Here is a 23,217-nt window from a genome sequence, read left to right on the forward strand (position 1 = left end):
AGGCATGGCTTCTCAAATGGCCACCAGGGAGTTTTATGGTGGCCAGAGAAGCATGGAAGGGGAAGGGGAGGCAGTGCGAACTGAGAACAGCTGCAGCAGGAGTAAGCAAACCACCAACAGAAGGCACAGTCAAATATTTACACTACCCTTCCCCAACCAGTGCCCTCCAGATGTTGTTGGATTACAACTCCCATCTTCCCTCATCACTGGCCATGCTAGCTGGGGCTGGTGGAAGTTGCTATTCAAAACATCTGGAGGACACCAGGTTGGGGAAGGCTGATACCGTAACTCAGGGGAAAACAGCACTATGCCACTGAACAGCCCTGAGACCCCCGGAACTGCCCTAAGACCATTGGGAATAGGGAGGTATATAAATTCAAATAACAACAACAACTTCTATGGTAAAAAAGCAAAGCACTGCAATTAGGAGAACTACTTATCACAAGAAGGCTGTGTGTACATACCATATTTTTCGCCCTATAGGATGCACTTTTCCCCCTCCAAAAATGAAGGGGAAATGTGTGTGCGTCCTACGGGGCGAATGCAGGCTTTCGCTGAAGCCTGGAGAGCGAGAGGAGTCGGTGCGCACTGACCCCTCTCACTCTCCAGGCTTCAAGAAGCTATCCGCAAGCCTTGGGAGCCCGTGGGAGTTCCCGCCGGGCTCCCATGGCTTGCGGAGAGCTGCCTGCATCCCAAAGCCTGGGGAGCGCAGCAGAGCGCACCCCAGGCTTCAGGCAGCTCTCCGCAAGCCGTGGGAGCCCAGCGGGGAGTCGCACCGGGCTCCCACGGCTTGCAGAGAGCTGCCTGCATCCCGAAGCCTAGGGTGTGCCCCCGGACTTCGGGCAGATATCCGCAAGCCTGGGGAGACCGGTGCGACTTCCCGCTGAGCTCCCTAGGCTTGCGGATAGCAGCCTGTTCTGGGGGCTGGGGTCGGGGGAATAAATATTTTTTCTTTATTTCCCTCCCCCCAAACTAGGTGCACCCTATGGGCCGGTGCGCCCTATGGGGCGAAAAATACGGTATATATACTTGTGTACACGTACACACACAGCCTCAGCTAATGGTCTCTGACACCCACAGTTCCCACCGCACCCTAGCCTTGTAGCTACACATTTGATGCTCTGCCCTCGTCACATGGGGACAGAGTGTCATAAGGAGCAAATCTGAATGACACTCTCATTACACCGCCCTCGTTTTAGCAGGAACCGGGTGGAGGAGGCAACCCAATTAGATCTCCAGCTCACCATCCTATAAACTTCCTTATGCAATCGCAGTGGCTAGAAACAGCAAGGTGCAGAGCAGAGAGAAGCCTGGGCAAGGCTCCAAGACGATGACAAGCAGCTGTGCATGAATAGCTTTTGGCCATGTACACACAGCTGGGAATCTTAGAACGAGCTCTTCTCTGACCAGTCAGGGGTGACGTACGCCGTATTGCAGCCCTGCTCCAACAATATGCCTCAGGGAATGAAGCTGCCAAATGAGTAGGTCAACGACGGAACAGCAAAGAGGTAACACCAAAGCCCTTAAGTCTCATTATCATAGTAGCATAACAGCATTACCCATTGCAAAAGTATGCACCACACACAAGCCAACGCTGTTCCTGCACACAATGCAGCCATACAATTGCCAGGTGTTTTTCAGGTTTCCACACCTAAGTCGGCATTCAGAAAACCATTGGATAGTTCACGCTTGCCAAGGCTACATCCCACTGTCTGGGGCTCCCCTTGCAGTAAGTGGGGACTCTGATAAACTTGAGCTCTGGCCTTCAACTTCCAGCAATGATTGAACCTCTCCGCCTCCAGAGGCTCATTCTCCTTGCTTCAAGTTGGCAACAGCTAGGAGGCAGGGCAGGGAGTACTGAACACCTAGTCACCCTTCAAGAATGAGCCCCCAGCTGACAGCTACAAAACTCTTTCCACTGATGAAGTGGGAAAGGAAGAGGTTAAAAAAAAAAGGCTGAAACTTTAGGCTTGGGAAGTTACTGTTATTCAGTCAGTCTGAAATACACAGGTACTCTGGAAGCTACCTTACAGCGAGTCAGTTCATCTACAGCAGGGATGGGGAACCTGTGGAGCTCCAGATGTTGTTAGACTCAAACTCCACCTCAGACATATGTAAGAATGAACTACAGTGGTACCTCGGGTTATGAACTTAATTTGTTCCGGAAGTCCGTTCTTAACCCGAAGCGTTCTTAACCCGAGGCATGCATTCCCTACATAGGCCTCCTGTGGCCCCGGAAGAGGAATTGCATTCGTATCCCGGGGCAAAGTTTGCAGCCCGGGACACCTACTTCTGGGTTTGTGGAGTTCATAACCCGAGATACCACTGTACTTCAGTGGCATTTTGGAGGGAAGTCCTGGGGATTGCCACACAGACCTTTGAGCAATGTGGTAAGCCCAAGTCACTAAACTGTGTTTAGAAACAAATAACAGTGAATAACATGGTGGGTGGTGGTGTTTCTCTGACCTCCTGACAGCTGCTACTTGTCAGGAAGGGGAGGGGAGGAGGGGCAAGGCAGTGGGGAGGTCAGCGTAGTGCAAATGCATGAAAGAATGGAAGGTGAGGTTTTCTTCACACAACTTTCGAGAGTGAAAATCAAACCACCTTATCACCAAGTCAGACCACTGGTCCTGGTCAATCTTGCTCAGTAGTGTTGTCTCTGACTACCAGTGGCTCTCCAGGGTTCCAGGCAGGAGTTTTTCCCAGCCCTACCAGAAGACACCAGCATAGGACCTTCTGCGTGCAACATGCGTTCTCTTCCACTAAGCCAAGTTTCCTAAACTTGGGTCTCCTGTTGTTTTGGCACCACAATTCCCACCATCTCTGAGCACTGGTCCTGCTAGCTAGGGATGAGGGCAGTTGTAGTCCAAAAACAGCTGGAGACCAAGTGTGGGAAACCCTGCACTAAGCTACAGCTCCTCCCCTCACGAAAATTCAGCACAGTGCTACCTCAAGCATGGCACTATTCAGAAGTCAGTTCACCTGGCCAGCTACAACTCATCAGGTGAGGTATATTCTTCTATGAGTGAAGTATCTTGAACATGCAAATGCCACTAGGTGCAGTTATAAACAGGAAGGTGTGGACTGCTGGGGGAGAACTTTGAGGCTCCACAGCAGGATAGCTGGAGGCTAAACAGACTGCCATGGCCAATGATGAGAAAAATACCTACTAATTAATATTTGGGCACCTGGAGGCAACTGGTAGACCAGGACTGTGTTCTTTGGTAGAGGACTGACTAGCAAGGACAGCAGAAGACAGGAGCAGTAGGGTTGACCCATGGGCTGCACAACAGGGAAACCCACTTTCTCATGTGGGGATAGGGGGAAATAAGTGACAGGAACTGTTCTTATTAACATTTTCACTGTGACCTGGAGCCCACTGCAACAAGATCACGGTCCTGTATCTCAGGATCCTAGCTTTGTACAAGCTGAACAGACAAAGCTGCAAGACAACATGTAGTAGTAAAATCTGTGTAATCCAACACTACAAAAGCTACAGCACAGGCGAGTTACAGTACCAAAAATAAATCTTTGTCTATTTATTTAGCAATGGCAATTTTGTACTTTGTTAGCACCCATCTGTGAACATCTGTCCATGAACAATCTAGCTTTCTGTACAAAATACTTGTGTGTGAGAGTTCCTCCAACCCATCCTCCCTCCCTTCGTCTCCATCCGTCTCTGTCTCTCTCTCTCTTGCACACAGCTCCATCTATACGTAAGATGCATTTCCCAAAAGCACCATATGGGGGCTGTGCCTGTGTGCCAAATAGCTGAACTATACATCAGCCAGCTAAGAGAAAATATTCTGTTTCAGAGATTGCTACTGAAGTTGTGTACAACTTCCAAGCTGACATGGGAAAGGATTTCTGCTCCAGGAGGAATCCAGTAAGCAATGTGCAAACAGCTGGGATGGCAAGAAATCAAGGTAGAAACTACACCTGGTGCCCTCCAGATTTTGTTGGTCTCCAACACCTATCAGCCCTAGCCAGCATGACCAGTGGTCATGGATGGTGGGAAGTGTAGTCCAACAACATCTGGAGGGTACCAGACGGGGTCTCCCTGGACTATATGCTACTTAGCAACCCTGTGTATTCTCCTCTTTCTCTCTACCACAGTAATATGCAACAGAACAACACCTCATAAGCTGAAGGTTCAACTATGTAAGTGATTGTGTCATGTTGAACATTCTTGTTTTCCACCATGTTGCCAGGGGGAAAGGAGGCAATGCTGCTCCACTGGGTGGTTCCTCCTAAGAATGTTACTCTTGGATGCATTTATCAGCTACACTTCCGAAAGTCTAGAGCAAAGTGTTCTGGGGCTCAACTGCATGTGAAAATTCTTCTGAGCAAGAAAGCCTGTATCTTCTAATCTCACATTCAGAAGCTGGTTGTGGGTACTCAACGTGCAGGAAGGACATAGAATCATAGAATCATAGAATCATAGAATCATAGAGTTGGAAGAGACCACAAGGGCCATCGAGTCCAACCCCCTGCCAAGCAGGAAACACCATCAGAGCACTCCTGACATATGGTTGTCAAGCCTCTGCTTAAAGACCTCCAAAGAAGGAGACTCCACCACACTCCTTGGCAGCAAATGCTGTACATGCCCCAAAAAACTACTACACAAATGATCCTGATTCAACCCTGACTTTGAAAATAAGCTTCAGCTCTGTTCTGAGGCATATGTTCCCTTGAGTATATTGAAAGCTTTGTATAATATACATTTAGTCACCGATACATTCATCTCCCTTGGGAATAGCCATGCTTTTGCTTGAAATGAACTCAGAAAAAGAATTCTAGCTTTTGTCCTGAACTTAAGGATAACATCTTACAAGGATTTGTGATGGCTGAATATAAATTTGCTATGATATTTTCACATGCAGTTGTTAAAGCAGCTTAATTCTTAGAAGCAGTCTAGCAGAGATCACAGATTATTATTTTTTAGACAGGGTGGTTGAGAATCACATATGCCACCTTAAAAACCATGCTCTGTTTGCTTCTGTAGCCCACAAAAAAAGTTTTTGTGTAAGCCTGCCCAAACGTAACCTTCCTCTTCGAGACGCACACCAAATATCAGTGCAGAAGTATGACTATTCAAAAGGCTCCTTTCTTAATATAAAATTCAATAGCTCTAACTAAAGAAGAAGTATGGCCATTCCACAGAATTTGCAAACCATTTGATATATTTGGATTCATACTATATATATATATATATATATATATATATATATATATATATATGCAGGTTTTGGTGTCCTCGGGTGTCTTCCCGTGTAAAAGTTGGGGTGTCTAGGCGACGTTTCGACGAGGTCTCACTCGTCATCTTCAGGCTGGTGCTTTCGGCTTCTTGTTACTGGAACAAGAAGCCGAAAGCACCAGCCTGAAGATGACGAGTGAGACCTCGTCGAAACGTCGCCTAGACACCCCAACTTTTACACGGGAAGACACCCGAGGACACCAAAACCTGCATTCCTGTACCCGTGAAAATCTACGAAAACATATATATATATATATATATATACACACACACACACACACACACACACCAACAGGTGCTGCCTACAGTAATTTGATACAGACAATGAATTCACACAAGCAGAGATGAATGCAGTGAGTTTGGAAGGAAGGATGAACTGTGATGTGGCACCCCAGTGCCCAAAACCACATGCACTTTTGTTTTGTGAAGATCTAATATACTGTAGATCTACTGTACAGATTTACATGCAATTCCTGTGTTACTTGCCTGAAGTGGGCTCTTGTGTAGGTTACTGCATGTAAATATCCAGTAGTGTGCTTAGTTTTCATGCTCACAGTGAAACACTGCAGGGGATATGTTATGTGGTGCTGGTACACTTACGTACTTATTATTATGACGACTTTAACATTTATATTCTGCCCTGCTACTATTCCTATACAGATAAGGTCTATGGAATCGTGGCAGCTAGCTGTACGTGGGCAGCCATAACAGTTGCAGAAAAACATACAAGCTGGTACTTCTTCACTGTTCCCAGTCAAAAAGTCATACTAGGAGCCCAAGAAGATCTTTTGCTTTATCATCAGCTTCTTGTTAATAAATACATCCGCCCCAACATTTGGTTGTGTTTTTCCCAAAATGGAAAAAAAGAAAAGAAATCCACTCTCACACACACACTCTCAGGATTTCTCCCTTACCTTCATTTAGCAAGACCTCGCAGTTTTTCGTTTTCTTTTTTCAAATGCCAGGGCTTACCCTCTCTGGGCTTGGCTGGCTGCATTGTAACAATTTAATGGATGAAGCGTTAGGCACTCATTAAAGCTGCTCTGAGAGATGCCTTCTTCTTCTATGTGCGAGCCTTTTTAACGATTAAGAAAATTAGCTATATCCTGCCCCTTCAGACATTCTGGTTTCTTTCAGCCAAACCACTAAGAGTTACATAACGACCAATCTTGGAACTCCATCAAGTTCCCCATGCCCTTCCCAGACTCACTCAGCATCAAAGGGAAGCTCAAGAGGATGGAGGTGACCAAAGATATAATTATGGCCAAGCTTCAAAATGGAAGGGTGTAAAACATTTATATCTGTTTATTTATCAGTGCATCTGGCTCCTCTCCAAATAATGTCATCTTACCATAGGTGATTTTGCCAAGTCCTTTGTAGAAATTAAGTCCCAAGCTGGAGCTGGTCACGAACTTGTTCTCCCTCTGCGAGATGAAGTGGGGAAATTACCCACTGCCTGTTCTGCTTTGTGTGTGAGTAATGAGCCAGTGTCCAGTGTCAAAACTCAGAGGAAGGGCAAGAACTGCAAGGGGCCTGTGTGTGTGTGTGTGTGTGTGTGTGTGTGTGTGTGTGTGTGTAACACTTCAGCACTTCCCTTCTCTCAATTTTGTTCTTTGGAAATCAAAAGGACCCATTCTAGAGGCTTTCCAGATGTGAAGCTTCTGGAAAGTCGTTTCCTTTGCCAGCTTTCAAATGTCTGTGTAGGTGATGGGGGAGCACAAAGCGAGGGTCTGTACCACTGACCAACAGCTCCTCATGCACAGACAGGACAAACAAGGACCGCTTTGTCAAGCTTCCCTTGGTTCAGTTCTCGCCTCTCTAGCCTTCCGTGTCCCCTATTTCTGTCTCTCTGGGGAACTTTTCCCTTGAACTTACATCAAGCCAACCCTTTGTACACAGCTTGACCCGGCTTGCGTTCAGGGCTACAAAGTGAAACATAAACTCACATGACCAAATGGGCACTGTGAGGACGTGGGATCTGGCATATAGAGGACAAGCTGTACTTATTAGTTTGGAACTAAAGAGTGGGGGGGGGTCCATGAACACTTCTTTCCCCGTCTGCACCCCCAGCACCCTATAAACAAATGCTTCATTTTCTCAGGGCAAGACTGAGAACAAGAATGTTTGCACCACAGCTTTCCCTCCAGCATCTCAACAGAGAGCATAGCTTTCCACATTCACTCTGAATTGACTTTGTGATGCCACTACATAGGCAGCTCTGACTGGCTGTGTGCATGGTGCAGAGGCACTGGCAGTGTATTACAATCACAGGAATGTGAGGAGGCCACTAGCAGGGGAAAGTGACACCAGAACTGCTGCAGAGAGTGGAGGTGAAAACCAGAGGACATGTTCAATGTAGGGGAGGATGCAAGGGACTGTTTCAGCCCTGACAAATGCCCCAATTCCATGTGAATATGTTTGGAGAATATTTGACACAGGATTGGTTTATGTAGCTCTGGTCAGTGCTTGGATGGGTGATGACCTGGGAACCATATAAGCGCTGCCTTGGATTGTCCAGGTGGGATATAAATCTAAGAAAAAATGAATAGCCTGACTACTGCCGTCCATACATTTGCAACCTCCTCGTTAGACCACTATAATGCTCTGTATGTGGGCTTTCCCCTGTGCTCAGTTCGGAAGCTGCAGCTAGTATAGAACACATCAGCCAGGGTGCTCAGTGGTGACCCGAGGGATGCTCACCCATGCCTTATGTTTAAAGAACTGCATTAGTTGTTTGTCAGTGACCCAGCAACGTTCATGGTTTTTATTGCTGGTATATAAAGCCCTAAACAATTTGGGACCAGGATACCCAGAAGAATGCCTTCCCCATTACACTCTGGTCTGAGCCTTTAGATCTTCCAGGGAAAAGCTTGATGTGAGGATTGTCTCTCACACAAGTGAAGTCTGGACTGGACTTTCAATGGTATAAACCATATATAGCTTGGCTTGTGAACCTCAGTGCCTGCCCACCTTCTTTTATACAGTGGTACCTCTGGATACGAACGGGATCCGTTCCGGAGCCCCGTTCGTATCTAGAAGCAAATATAACTAGCGACGGCACGTCTGCGCATGCGTGTGACATCAAAATCGACATCCAGAAAGGAGTCATTCTGAATTGTAATTTTAATGATTAACATTAAGGAGATCTAATTATGTTGGTCTAATAGATGAGAATCCCCGCAGCGGGGTGAGCTCCCGTCGTTCGGTCCCAGCTCCTGCCCACCTAGCAGTTCGAAAGCACTCTTAAGTGCAAGTAGATAAATAGGGACCGCTTTATAGCAGGAAGGTTAAACGGTGTTTCCGTGTGCTGCACTGGTGCTGGCTCGCCAGCTGCAGCTTTGTCACGCTAGCCATGTGACCCGGAAGTGTCTTTGGACGGCGCCGGCTCATGGCCTCTACAGCGAGATGAGCACGCAACCCTAGAGTCGGACACGACTGGCCCGTACGGGCAGGGGTACCTTTACCTTTAATAGATGAGAATTATATTGGCCCAGAGTTTTTAAACACTGAATTCCAGCTCTTCCTAGCAAAGCTAACATTTTAATGAGGCTCACGGACACACCCAAACACACACACACTCATTAAAGTATAATACATCTTTCCACACAGCCACTGTTTGGCTGAGCTAAACTGTGAACGTGGTCCATCTGTGAACCTATGGAGATGCCTAGGGCGGCACAAGCTGACACCGCAGATTTATGCTGCCTGCGGAAACATAAGACAGCAGCACATGACTTCCTGACCCATCCTGAAAAGAATGCATGTCCATGGCGAAAGTTCAAGCCTTACTCAACAGAGAAAACCACTTCTCGTTTACAAACTGCAGGAAACCCCCCCCAAAAGAGGGATCCTGATGAGGAAACATCTGCGCACTTGACACAGTTATTCGTGCAAAGGGGGTACAGTTTGCACTATTCACTAGCAAGTCCAGATCCTGAAGCTTTGCTAGAACCCAAACAAATCTAGAAGTACAGAACGACAGTCCTCCTGTGACAATTTCTCCTAAGGAAGAACTTTCCTGTAGAAAAGACCTTTTCACTCCTTGTGCATTTAATATGTAAAACTAAAGGGTTTATGTGCTACGTCAAAAAACGTGAAGTGCAAATGCAAAAACAGGTGTTTGGAATGTGCATGCACACACACGTGAACACACATAAATGCATGTGTGTGTACACACACACACAGAGAGAGAGAGAGAGAGAGAGAGAGAGAGAGAGAGACAAATACATTAATCAGAAAGATCAGGTAAGATGGCAGCTCCCCACTGAGTGTCCATGACAGACTTAGTGCTGGGTCTACATAACTTGTGAAAATGATCCTAACAGGTGGAGGGACACTCACTCACCGCAGAAGAAAGAGGAAGTGCGTCACCAAAGAAAGGAGACCTAAGAGGGCACAACTTTTCATATGCTTACGGTCTGCAAATAAACTTACTGTCTGCAAATAAAAACATCCTGAAGGTCCCAGGCCACAAAGAGGTTAGGCTGGCCTCAACTAGAGCCAGGGCTTTCTCGGCCGTGGCTCCAATCTGGTGGAACGCTCTGTCACAAGAGACTAGGGCCCTGCGGGACCTGATATCTTTCCGCAGGGCCTGCAAGACAGAGCTGTTCTACCAGGCCTTTGGTCAGGGCGCAGCCTGACTCCCTCCTCTGGCAATCTGCACAGAATTTTTGTTTAATGGTTGCCATCTATTTGATTTTAATTAATTCTTATAATGAAATGTTTTTAGAATGTTGGATTATATGATTGTTGTTAGCCGCTCTGAGCCCGGCTTTGGCTGGGGAGGGCGGGATATAAATAAAATTTATTATTATTATTATTAGCTATTTTTGTGTGCATGCTGCAAATTTAGAACTAATTACTAAGACTGAGGGGAAGGACTGAGCCTGGCCTCAGTTGCCTATGCTCTGGAGACCTCCCTCTTAGACTACATGGGGCTGACCTTGAAGTTGCAAAAGGCGGCTGCTAGGTTGGAAAGCAGGACAACCTGGCTGGATAAGGTGTCACCGGTCCTGACAGCTTTGCACTGGCTGCCAGTGAGCCCAGCTCAATGTGTTAGTGCTAGTGGCACAACACCTTAAACGGCTTGAGTCCATAGCCCCTGAAGTATGTCAAGGATCAACCATCCCAGGCCCTACAATCAGCACAGAAGCCACTTTCAGGAGACATTTTAATAAATTGATATTTACCCAGGCACTGGACTGCTAATAGATACTAACCACGGCAACCTTGAAATTAGCTAACTGATTGCTTTTAAATGTTTTTAGATTAAAACATTTCAAAACAGATATGCTTATTTTATTTTAAATTGCACAAATTTTTAAATTTCAATATTTTGATGTCTCCTGGGCTCCTTTGGGAGGAAGGAAGGGGCACATGTTAAATAAATAAATAAATAAATAAATAAATAAATAAATAAATAAATAGATAGATTGCAGGTAACTTCTGATGGTTGGCTACCTCTGATGCAGACAGATCTCTGGCTGGTACAGTCATACCTTGCTTTGAGGCCAGGATCCGTTCCGGAGCCCCAGCCCCTAGCTGAAAAGGACGCAGGGCAAAGCGCCGCATCTGCGTGTGGAGCGGTTTGCACTTATGCGCACGTGAGAAGCACGATTTAGCGCTTATGTGCATGTCTGTACTTCTGGGTTTGCCGCGGACGTTCACTGGAATGGACACTAGACAAGGTGGACGTTCGCGGAGGTATTACTGTATATACAATAACAGCAGCACAATAAAAGCAAAATATGAGTCATTGTAACAGGCAACTACTTTTTTTTTGTTTAAGAAAAGAAAACAGTGTTACAAAAAAGGCCACAGACAAATGTAACACCTTTCAAAATCGTGCATGGTTGTGTTAGCTGCAATTTACCAGCAAAACAATGACTGCAAACCTTGAGTATATTTTTTATTACATATAACTTGTTACTGTCTTCCAGAGAATTCTAGCATGATAAAGCTGGTTCCATTTAACTCCCTCTCTTTGGCACGGTTCAATGTAGCTGACACAGGCTGCGCTGCTAAGAGATGTTGAAAAATGGAAACAGGTCAAACAGCTGCACTAAATGACCTAGTTCCTTTGCAGCCTATAATTCCAAGTGCTTGAATGGGCTGAGCAGGACCACAGGACAGAGAGGGAGGATGTGCTCTGTATGTGGAAGATCCAAACTTCAGCTCCTAGCATCCCCCTTGAATAAAGGGCCTCAGGGACCAGGACTGCAAAAGAAAGACCTTTTGCACTTGGAGAGCTGCTGCCAGCATAGTCTTGGAGAACCTGTGGCCCCTCCAGAAACTGTTAGACTCCCATCATATCCCACTGGCTATGCTGGTTGCGGCTGATGAGAGTCTGAAATGTCTAGGAGGAAGCAGGTTTCCCATCCCTGAAGCACATACATCCAGAATTATTTGATTCCATATAAAATAGCATACTGGTCAGGTCAGGAGAAAAGATAAACACTTGGAAATTATACAACAACATCGTGAAAAGTGTGTTCATGCAACATGAATGCCCAAACCATGGGCAGTCCTGTTACAGTGGTACCTCAGGTTAAGTATTTAATTCGTTCCGGAGGTCGGTTCTTAATCTGAAACTGTTCTTAACCTGAAGCACCACTTTAGCTAATGGGGCCTCCTGCTGCCGCCGCCGGAGCACAATTTCTGTTCTCATCCTGAAGCAAAGTTCTTAACCCAAGGTACTATTTCTGGGTTAGCACAGTCTGTAACCTGAAGCGTAAGTAACCCGAGGTACCACTGTATGTACCATGCAGTTTACGATTGTGGCAATGACCAGCTCTCCCCCCCCCCCCCAAGTCAATCACCCTTAAATGTTCATGTTGCTGAAATTTTGGTTCTTCCTTGCATCTTTACAGAACATTTGGTTTCCATGGCATCAGATATACCGTGTGAGATTGGGCTTATATTTAGAAACTGGAACAGGGATCATGTGAGCACCCAAATAGATATGCTCGTGTTGTTATAGCAACCAACAACTTCTATCTACAATTACTCAAATCAAGATTCTTTTCAGTTGGTAGAAGAATTCACAGTTGAACAAAATGACCCTGTTAGGAATCTCAGCTCCAGAGAGCGGACCCAACCTGGGATGAATATTGCTTGTTTTGCCAATGTTGAAGACGAGCAACAGAAACAGAAGCCTGGCATTGCTGTAGTGTTTATGACTGGGCGGCATTCAGCAGCTGAACAGTTGGAGAGAACCCAAGAGGAGCAAACATGATGGCGCAGCTTAGCCCCTGATGACCCTTTCAAGAGTCACTTGCCCAAATGAATGAGAGATGTACCAAGCCCAGACTGCACATACCACTCTCGCCACAAACACACTCTATGGCGTTAGCAGGACACCTCTAAAGGGCTTTGTTGCCCTCTTGAGCTCTGGAGAATAGGCTCATTGTTGGTTGATTTTCAGCAGTTCTTGGACTGTCAGAGTCACAAGGCAGAGAGACCAGGGCAGCTGCAAAGTGAGAGCTCTAAGACTTGTGTCACATGCTCAGGGAGTCCACAGCATCACCCAACAGGGGGCACATCCAGGCTTCATAAGTTGATGAACTTAACCCGGGTCTGGAGACCTGCAGTTAGATGCACATGGCTTTCTATATGGTCCTCTTCAGTAACTGAATGGAAGCTAAACTAAGCCTGCATTTATAACAAACACACTTGATCGCAAGCCCAAATGCCAGAGCTTTCAAAGGCCCTACAAGTCCCTGGAGACCAACGGGGCTTTGTTCCACTTCAAGTTTTCTTTACCTGCAGCCTCTCCTCAGGACTTTTCCAGATTTTCATTTCTTTGAGTGCTAACTTTTCGTTTCTTGCCAGTGCCGGTGCAAAACATCAACACAAAGCTGACTACTTCAGATTGCTTCATGACAGGGCCAACCCTCTCTCGCACAAGTTTGTTGCAGCAGATGCCGCCAGGCCAGCAGCCTATGCAGCGCAGAAGAAGAAGAAGAAGAAGAAGAAGAAGAAGAAGAAGAAGAAGAAGAAGAAGAAGAAGAAGAAGAAGGAGGAGGAGGAGGAGGAGGAGGAGGAGGAGGAGGAGGAGGAGGAGGAGTAGTAGTAGTAGTAGTAGTTTGGATTTGATATCCCGCTTTATCACTACCCGAAGGAGTCTCAAAGCGGCTAACAATTTCCTTTCCCTTCCTCCCTCACAACAAACACTCTGTGAGGTGAGTGAGGCTGAGAGACTTCAGAGAAGTGTGACTAGCCCAAGGTCACCCAGCAGCTGCATGTGGAGGAGCGGAGACACGAACCCAGTTCCCCAGATTACGAGTCTATCGCTCTTAACCACTACACCACACTGGCTCTCACTGAAGCAGTGCTCTGTTGTGCGTGGAAGCACCCCCTATTTTGCAAATAAAGTGTAAGAGTGTTTGCTTGCCACCCATTGTCTGCGGGCTATTTTCCCTCAGGTTTTGGCACACAGAGTGAAAGTGGTTAAGGAATGGCAAGCAGCTGTACAGTTCCTCTACTGAGAGTCCCACACATTGCTGTGGAAGACGTGTGGACATATTCTACCAATGATAAGGTACAGCTGGGGCATTATTGATCTGCTTAAGAGGTGGGCAACCTGTGGCCCTCAGCCCAATTTAGGCTGTGCCCACCTTTAAAGCACACTCAAAACACATTCCCTCCCCTCAAAGAACTCTGGGCGCTGCAGTTTGTTAAGGGTTGCTATGAATTGTAATGCTGTGAAGGCTAAGCAACAGCATCCAGAATTCTTTGAGGGGAAGAATGTGTTTTGAATGTGCTTCAGAGCTACAATTTGTATGCAGTGCTGGTGCACACAGGAGCAGAGACCCCTTAGGGAGAGGAGAGGGAAGTCGTGGAGGGCTAGAAAGAGGGGGAGGGCCCCCAACAGATTGCCCTTTAAAGAATGTGGCCCTTATGCCTGACTAAAGCCCTGAGGCTGCTGTAACAGGGAAGAGTTACATCCAAATCTACATCCAGCCTCACTGGAGGCAAAGGTGAACCCAACCTATGTCTCCCTTCCACAGATTAGGCCAGGACACAGAGATGGATGAGTATGAATAGGAAGTTAAGAGTCAAGTTATTGGTGTTGCTTGGAATTTCAGATTCTCCACTCCGGTTCAAAGTTGTCTGTGTATCTAAACAGAACTGGGAACCCCAACAGGAAAGAGTTGCATAAGATTAAACTTTGATACAACCGGCCCTCCAGAGAAAAGAACCAGATGCAGAGGTGAGTCTCAAGAGTCCACTTTCTGTGAAACAGCATTTGCCTCTAAAGAACTGTATGCTTGGAAGAGCCTGGTTTTTATATACATTTCATCCAGCAATATGCAAAGACATTTCATATGCAAGACTTCATCCCCACATTTTATTTCATTTTAAGGATCTCTCAGTTGTGCAACAGTGCATACACAAATTTGGTTTTATGCACATCAAAAATCCATATGAAAACATTAAAAGTGGCTTGGAAGCACGGTATATAGAGGAAAGGGGGTTTGTTTGCACAATAAAGACAGGTGATCAATTCAGGGCTGCCTCTTTTGAGAGATAAGCCTGATAAGCACAATATATCTATTGCAGGCCTATAACTTTTCAGACTGTAGGTAGAGATCGAAAGGTGGGAAGGATTCAGTAACCTAGGCTACCCCTTAGCATGCTTGCAGTTCTGTCCAAAGAAACATTTTAGCACCCACCTGCACTCCAGACTCAAGCTTACTTCCACATCTACTGTTCGTGAGAGCGAGGTCAGCAGCACAGTAGCTCTCCTAGTGTCGCCGACAAGCCTCAAGCAAGAGCACAAATGGAATCTGAATGGGTGCAGAGGGCCTGGTTCTCTCTGCCCCAGCCAGCAGTGCTTTGCTGTGCAACTGCTCTCTTTCTCACCCTGTAGTAGCCCTTATTAAAGGAAGGGTCTTCCGTCTTCCTCCTCCCTCCCTCCTTCCTTGGTCTGCCTAAGAAGATTGCCAACTGCTTCCCTCATTTGACTGTGCCACTGGGGAAGTGGAGTGGAGAGGAAAAAGCTGAGCGGTTTTCTATTTGCTTGCTTGCAAGAGAAAGTAAATTGTGGTGGGTGTTGGGGAGAAGAGAATATGGAGAAGGAATTATCCATCACTTTAAAACAGGCTAGGTTTAAGAGGCAGCTGCCTACCTTCCAATATTTTACAGAGGAAATGCAGTGACACTTCTGTGCATGAGCGGGTGGGTTTGGAGGGCAGAGTCAAGCAAGCAGCACAGCCTAATGGCCCATGGCAGAGCTAATAATCAAGATTCAAAAGTGCCAGAAGCAGAAAGCGGAGGAAACTAGAGGTTCATGCAAGCCAATGGCTCCAGATGACAAAAGCAATGAGGCAAACGACAGCTTTCAAAATTCCTTGTACTTTGCCAGTCTCCCCTTTTAAGCCCCCCCCCAATCTTTTCCAAGTCTTCCCACACTTTCTCCTTAATTTTCTGAGATCAGTGACTTAAAGAAGGAGGGAGCAGGCTTGCCAAAGGCTTTAAGGCAGCCCCCACGCTGGAGGCTCAAACCAGAATACAGGACTTCTCAAAGCCCCTGCAAATTCACAAGCAAGCTACTTCAAAGAGAGCATTTGCACAGGCGTTTAATTCCCACTCAGCCAACAAGGAAGGATTAAATCCTGCTACCTTGGCTGCCAATGCAGGATTCAAACCTGTCCTCCCACCCATCAGCTGACATCACCAGTGACATAAGCTGATGGGTAGGTGACCATGGTTTGGGGAAAATGGCCTCATGAGTCAAAATTGCCCTGTGGGCTGGAGGAGCCCCACTCCTGCTATAAGGTAAAACAGTGTCTAGAATAGAGTTCTACATACAAGCTTGTTTCTTTAAGGCTTCAGCTGAACAGACATGTGTATGGCACAAAAAGACAACAGGGAAGGCACCACTTGTTTAAAATCGTGGTGACTAGATGAGACAAACTAGATGTCTGTCCTGGATGAATTTTGAGTGCGGCAACTGATACGCAACGGGATTCACTGCTGTGTGAGCTGGAGAAGAAGGGGGCCAGAGGAAGAATCATTAAGAACACAACAGCCAACTTTCAGTTTATGATGCTGCTGTAAGAGGAAGTCAGAATTTCCCCTCTCCCTCCCCAATTCATACACAATTGTGGCTCCAATATGGAGAGGATTCCAAATAATATGACAACTCTTATCTATTTAACCTCTATTGCAAACATCCCAGTCTACGTGAACAATGAGCTTTAGGTTACCATCCTAAACCTACTTTATTAGTGAGTGAGTTGTGGACTTACTTCTGAGTAAACACGCACAGGATTGCACTGTCTAGAAGTGCTGCCTTTTGCGAGACTCTGTGAAACTGAATTCCATATGGGAATTCCATAGCTACCCCAAACTGCCAGGGTTAACAACTCTCCTTTACATGATTACTATTTCTGAGAAACAAGCAAAGATTGTTTCCAGATTTTCACAGGGGTTCATGATTTTCTTTCAATTTACTTTAGCATTTGATTTGATTCTTGGGTGTATAAACAAAATGACAGGACGAAGCCCATTCACGGTTTATTATCGGAAGGCAACTGATCATGAACACAAATCCCAAGTGTGTCAACAGCCCTGACAGGTGGGAAAGGCGAAGTGGAAGCCCTGTCATGTTCAGTGATTTTTGGCTTCAGTTTAGCTTCCATAAATGCAATGGTGAAGTTTGCAACCAAAAAAGAAAAGAAAAGAAAAAAGCCGCAGCAGAAAATTCACAGGAGTCAGCAAGAGTTCAGAAACTAAAAGAGCTATTTTTAGATCTTGGTGAGAAAATTTTAATGTGATTACCCCTCAAATGTCAAAAAGGATTCCTGGGAGATCAATATACATACAGCTGCCAAAAAACCATAATAGTGAAGCTGAAGGAGTCTGGGAGAGTGACTGAACCTTTGGTTCCTTTGAAACAAAAAGGGCAGGCACAACACATAATTAAGAGGAAGTTTCCTCATGTTGTTTTAAGTAACTAACATTGCCTAATGCAACTTTAAAAAGTGAGTAGTCTCATTTTTTTACATTTCCCCATACTTCTTGTCCCTGCAACATAGTTGCACATAAATTGAAACTCCCCATAATTTGGGAAGTGGGAGTTGCAAGAAAAATGGGATTCAAGCCCCAGGCTTCTAGGCTTCAGAGTGCCTTCGATGAAGCCATGGCCCAAAGTTGTCTACACCTACTGCATGCTTTCCTTTCTAGCACAAAACAGGCTAAAGTATGCAAATCAAGAATGCAAAGCACACCCTTGTCCTGCTCACACTGAACTTACTTACTGGTGCCTGGAGGTGGGGGAGGGGTACGGGGTCCAGATAAGTCCAATTCACACTGGATACAGGCACTGGCTTCATGAAGATCTTGGCCCCTCAAGTAAATGGGTGTTGCATCCAAGTTGGCTAGACATCGTGAGTTGCAGCCACACTATAATCACCCAATTCCCTAATCACTCATGGCATCTAATAAAAAAGGTAAAGGACTCCTGACAGTTACCAGTAAGTCCAGTAGCGAACGACTCTGGGATTGCGGCACTTTACTGGCTGAGGGATCCAACGTTTGTCCGCAGACAGTTTTTCCAGGTCATGTGGCCAGCATGACTAAGCTGCTTCTGGCAAAACCAGAGCAGCGCACGGAAACACCGTTTACCTCCCCGCCGGAGCGGTACCTATTTATCTACTTGCATTTTGACGTGCTTTCAAACTGCTAGGTTGGCAGGAGCTGGGACCGAGCAACAGGAGCTCACCCCATTGCGGGGAGTTTCTGATCGGCAAACCCTGTAAGATGACAGAAATCTACTGACCTCAGTCACGTCCTCTAGAATTTAGTATGATACGTTATACCTCTGGTGAAGTGGGCTGCAGTTGGCATAAAGTGTATGGCACAATAAATTTGCTTCATCTTAAGACTCTGTTGTTTTTGCTGTAACAGGCTGCCCCTTGGAAACTGCCCCCGGTAAGTAATTTGAAGAGGTGCAGCAATGATAGGAATCGTTGTGAACAAATCATGTCAAAAGTAGTTTCTAGTCACTGCCTTACTTACATCTGTCCATTGATTTGGTAGAGAAAAATAATACTTTAAACTCCATGTTACACTTCACCCTTCACTCTGATGTTGCAACTACTGACCCATAAGGCAGAGGTGTGCTAATGGATGTTACTTCTTTCTGTACCATAGAATAGAATAAAAACTTTATTTGCCTCAGCCAATGGCCATGGCAACAAGACAACATTACAATATACAGTGGTACCTCGGGTTAAGAACTTAATTCATTCTGGAGGTCCATTCTTAACCTGAAACTGTTCTTAACCTGAGGTACCACTTCAGCTAATGGGGCCTCCCACTGCCGCCGCGTCACCACCGCACAATTTCTGTTCTCATCCTGAAGCAAAGTTCTTAACCCGAGGTACTATTTCTGGGTTAGCGGAGTCTGTAACCTGAAGCGTCTGTAACCCGAGGTACCACTGTACACAGAAGAAAGTGAAAATTAAATTTAAAAGCACAGTTTGGGGTCCTGAGTCAACAGTCAGATAATGGACCTTATTCTGATTGCCCCGGCTAAGAACATAGCAACCTTTGCTCGTGAGCTTGAGCTGCCAGAAGAAAGGACATATTGTACCATATTGAAGTGGTAATCAACAGCTGTACTAAAAACAGAACTCCTAGATATGCCAGCAGCCTTCCATTCTTGAACAAGGTTAACAACACTGCCCAGTTAACAGATACCAAAACTACTATATCGGCTGAATAAATTTCTGAGGGCACCTCCTGGAAATATTAAAAGTCTTATTTCATTTCTTTGATATTTCCCTGTGGATTGATTTTAAATTCCAGATTTAAAATCACACATGGAGGCTAATTTAGATAACAGCTTTAAATTAAGTTTCCCACTTTGGAACTCACGTATTTCCTGCAGAAATTTGCATTATTGGTGGATTCTTTTAACACATAAAAACATTTTGGTTTGCATCTGAATATGATGGTTATACAAGCTAGGAACATAATACAGCTCACATGAACTGCAGAATGATAACTGCTTAGGGAGAAGAGACAAATTTCTGCTTGGCTCCTTCTGTATACAGTGGTACCTCGGGTTACATACGCTTCAGGTTACATACCCTTCAGATTACAGACTCCGCTAACCCAGAAATAGTACCCCGGGTTAAGAACTTTGCTTCAGGAAGAGAACAGAAATTATGCTCCAGCAGTGCGGCAGCAGCAGGAGGCCCATTAGCTAAAGTGATGCTTCAAGTTAAGAACAGTTTCAGGTTAAGAACGGACCTCCGGAACGAATTAAGTACTTAACCCGAGGTACCACTGTATACACAAGGATATCAGTAAGCAACATCACATCCTTGAAGGTTTAAGGGCCTGCAATCCTATGCAGCAATCTGAGTTTTTTTGCCCGGGGGGGGGGTGATCCTATACAAATTAGGCTAATGTGAATTGCATTGGAAAATCTCCAGATGCGCTAGAAAGTGTGATGTAATTTAGTATGTTTCTTTTACTGGTGATTTGTAAACAAAGCCTTAAAAGTACCCCATGTTAACATTTTGTCCCAGTACACCTGGAATATTTGGCGGGGGAAATTAAAGAAAGCTTAATATGATTTGAATGTTATACTATGTCAAAATGTTTTTGTAGTGCTTGTACATAATTAAAGGCAATGCTTGGGAGAACTGGCAGAAAAACATTAATTGCACGTTCGAAACTGCCAAGCTTGCCTAATTTTGTATTTGCAAAGGGCATTCAATCATTTGTTACTAACGAACTTATGAAACAGAAAATTTTCCATGGAACAATAAAGAACTGGAAAAGATATCCCATCTTGGCAAATCTTCTGCCCAACGTCACTGATCCTATGCACTCTTATTTACTTCTGAGTAACCATACACAGAATGCAGCTAAGTCTAGGATTTTTCAGAGGCACAAGCTGACGGTTACTAGGGAAAAATATGGTGCCTCTATAAATTGGAATGTTAGTATCTCTGCTGCTCAGTTGGTAGAGTCATATTTATTTATTACAAGTATTTTTCTCTGCTTCTGTCAGTCTGAAGACTATCGGAGCAGCTCATAATATTAACTCATAAGAATTTATAATTTGCAACTGAATGCACTGCAGAGCTCAGGTAATTGGAAGGCATAAAATAGTGCAAGATCACCTACATGGGCTCAGTAGAATATCCTGGCATGGTATACTCTCATGCTTCTGCTGAAATGCCTGGGAAGAAGCCCACAGCAATGAAGACAATTCATGACTAAGTCTTCATATGGGAGTAAGCCCTAAACAAGTGGGACTTACTACTGAGTGCACATACAGAGAACTGTGATGTTACTGTATAAAGTATTATGCTGCCCTAGGCACTTTTGGGAGGAAGAGCAGGTTGTAAATTCAACAAATAAATAAATAATACAATGCTAAAGGCAGCCAGCCTGAAGTCAGCCAAAGGCTGGCTGAGCAGCTATTGGAAGTAGATTAAATACCCCTCTGCCAGGTCCAGAGGGAAACCAGCCAGCTAGACAGCACCTACAACCACAGAAAGCTCAGAGGGGGCGGGAGTACATACTAGCAAAGAGCATGTTATGTGTGGCCAAGAATCCATTGCTCAGCCTGGTTGTAATCCCATACCCACCTACTTGACTGAACTAAGTGAGACTAATTCTGAATAAATATTTAAAGCACTGTACCGCTAACCTCAGAAGGTCGTAACCCCCTACGACCCGCCCCCATGTTTCTCTTTTTTTCTATGTGACAGCAGCTGTTTGATAGATGTTCATGATTCAGCTTAAGATATTGTATATATAGGTCTTTATACCCTTGTATTTTAAATTTTAAACCAGAATTTCAAAAGATAGTAAAAACAAAACAAAACCCCACCCAATTTATTTAGCCATCTCCCCTATGTTATCTTGATCCTCTGGCCTTAGAAGAAGTTACATTATATGGGAAGCAAGTAAAGGGATATACAGTATGGTTTATGGGAGTATTCAGTCTAGTTAAGGAATTCACTCTCCCCCATCTATCCTTATGAAATTTTCTTCTAAAGCACAATGCACATGATGGCTAGAACTGGCTATATTTAGTCCTGGATCAATACCAACAGTGCAGCTGTTAAAATCAGTAGTATTAAACATGCATAGATTCAATATAGAAATTATTTTTATGTACCTTTGGGAAGATTTCCAATATAAGCTCTATTTTAGCATTCTGAAAAATCTCCAAGCACCAAATTGCCTCGTTCCTATCATTATTTGTCTTGTTTGCATCTTAACACGGGTTTCGATTTTGAGAATGGTGTTAATAACTAGGAGTACATACTCGGGAGTATATCCTCTCAAATACAACACATCTTATTTCTAAAGAGTGAATGCATTGAAAAGTGCTATGTTTGGGTATTGATGTTACTCTCACACCACGGCATGAAGTATGTTCAGCTTCCTGAACTTCAGGAGGACAGAGAGCAACTTATGACACAACAAAAATAACTAAATAGGGACGTGACTATGAACACATCCCTCAGAAGGAAAAGTCACCACATAGTGACGTAAAATATACATGGTTCTGGGAGTTCTTAATCAACATTTTATAAGTCAAATCAGTGGTTTTCAACCAGTGTGCCATGGCACCTTGGGGTGCCTGGAATGATGGTCAGGGATGCCGCGGGCTACACTGGCCTCTGTCCCTCTTTCCTTCCCTCCCTCCTCTAGGTCCTCTGGTGTCTCTGCCTCCCAAAAGCTTGTGCAGCTGTTTGTTGCAGCAACCCTGGCTACAAGCTCCCCAGGCAAATGGTGCCTCTGGGGCTGACCAGGGTATGCCAGTTTACAGGAGCTGTGGTGGCCTTGGAGTAAGCAAGCAAGCGGGTGAGGGAGCCCAACCTGCCAACCCTTGCTGTTGGGAATTGACAGACAAGTCCCAAGCCAACCTCTGCTTAAAAACCTCCAATGAAGGGGAGTCCACCACCGTTCCTGCCCGGAGATCACATAATACTGATTTCACACATATACAACTGTGTTGTTACAATCCAACAGGGAGCAGTCCACAGTACCAGGGGAAAATAATATGGCAGTTGGTCCCACCATACTCTCTCCCTCACATAGCACATGCACAAACATGCATCTCTTACTCATTCATATATGAACTTCATAGACAGTATACATCTATTTCTCACGCAGATCATACATACACAAAAACCACACACTACACACAGACCTCTCTCTGCCTAGCTCTCTGTCACCTCCACCTCCAGTGCATCTCTCTCAAATCAAAAGAGCATGCCTGACATTCAGATTCATTGCTGGGCTACTAGTCACGGTGTGCCTCCAAGTCTCAGTGGTTGGGGAACACCAGTGGGAAAAGACCATCGTCTTCAATTTCTCTCTCTCTCTCTCTCTCTCTCTCTCTCTCTCTCTCTCTCCCTCCCACACACACACACCCCAGATTAGCCTACTTGGCGACCAAGAGTGGGAGATGAAAAAGTGCCTATAATGTGCAGCTTGGATTGCTGGCACCATCTGGAGCTATTTGCCCCATCGGCACCATTCTGCAATGCAACATTTCTCCAACTGTAGCCCCTCTGTGATCTGGCTTACGTGGGTTTGTTCTGTGGAGGTTTGGTATGCGGATGTCCTACAATAGGAAGTATAAACAATGCTGCTGCAGCAGCAATATACTGAGCAGAAAACGGATGCCCCGTGCAAAAATGAATAATATTACAGTGGTACCTCGGGTTACAGACACTTCAGGTTACAGACTCTGCTAACCCAGAAATAGTACCTCGGGTTAAGAACTTTGCTTCAGGATGAGAACAGAAATTGCATGGCAGCAGAGGGAGACCCCATTAGCTAAAGTGGTACCTCAGGTTAAGAACAGACCTCCGGAACGAATTAAGTTCTTAACCCGAGGTACCACTGTATAGACTTTATTGTCAAGCACACACAGTTCATTCAAGTTTCAATAGCTTATTTTTTCGAGTCTTATT

The 23,217-nt window shown here is 45.2% G+C and overlaps 1 protein-coding gene and 1 long non-coding RNA gene across 6 annotated transcripts in view; both read right to left on the bottom strand.

Annotated features, from left to right (window-relative positions):
* The window catches only part of GAS7 (growth arrest specific 7), a 146,091-nt gene that overhangs the window by 81,900 nt on the left and 40,974 nt on the right, over positions 1-23,217 (bottom strand). The window contains exon 1 of one of the 5 annotated variants that reach the window (XM_083487601.1): positions 6,609-6,915. The exons of 3 other annotated variants lie outside the window; for them this stretch is intronic. In XM_083487601.1, the coding sequence (XP_083343727.1) occupies positions 6,609-6,611 (3 nt within the window). In that variant the 5' untranslated portion in view covers positions 6,612-6,915. Of the gene's footprint in view, positions 1-6,171; positions 6,193-6,608; positions 6,916-23,217 lie in introns of those variants that run through there. One more of the 5 variants, XM_083487600.1, reaches the window with a different exon arrangement.
* Positions 11,153-19,257, bottom strand: LOC310699623. The gene is made up of 3 exons (XR_014522166.1): positions 18,281-19,257; positions 13,019-13,195; positions 11,153-11,277 (listed from the first exon to the last, which is right to left on the bottom strand). It is a non-coding gene; the product is annotated as an uncharacterized lncRNA (long non-coding RNA).

Source organism: Podarcis liolepis (assembly GCF_965112155.1).
Source record: "Podarcis liolepis genome assembly, chromosome: 2".
In the NCBI taxonomy this organism is placed as follows: domain Eukaryota; kingdom Metazoa; phylum Chordata; class Lepidosauria; order Squamata; family Lacertidae; genus Podarcis; species Podarcis liolepis.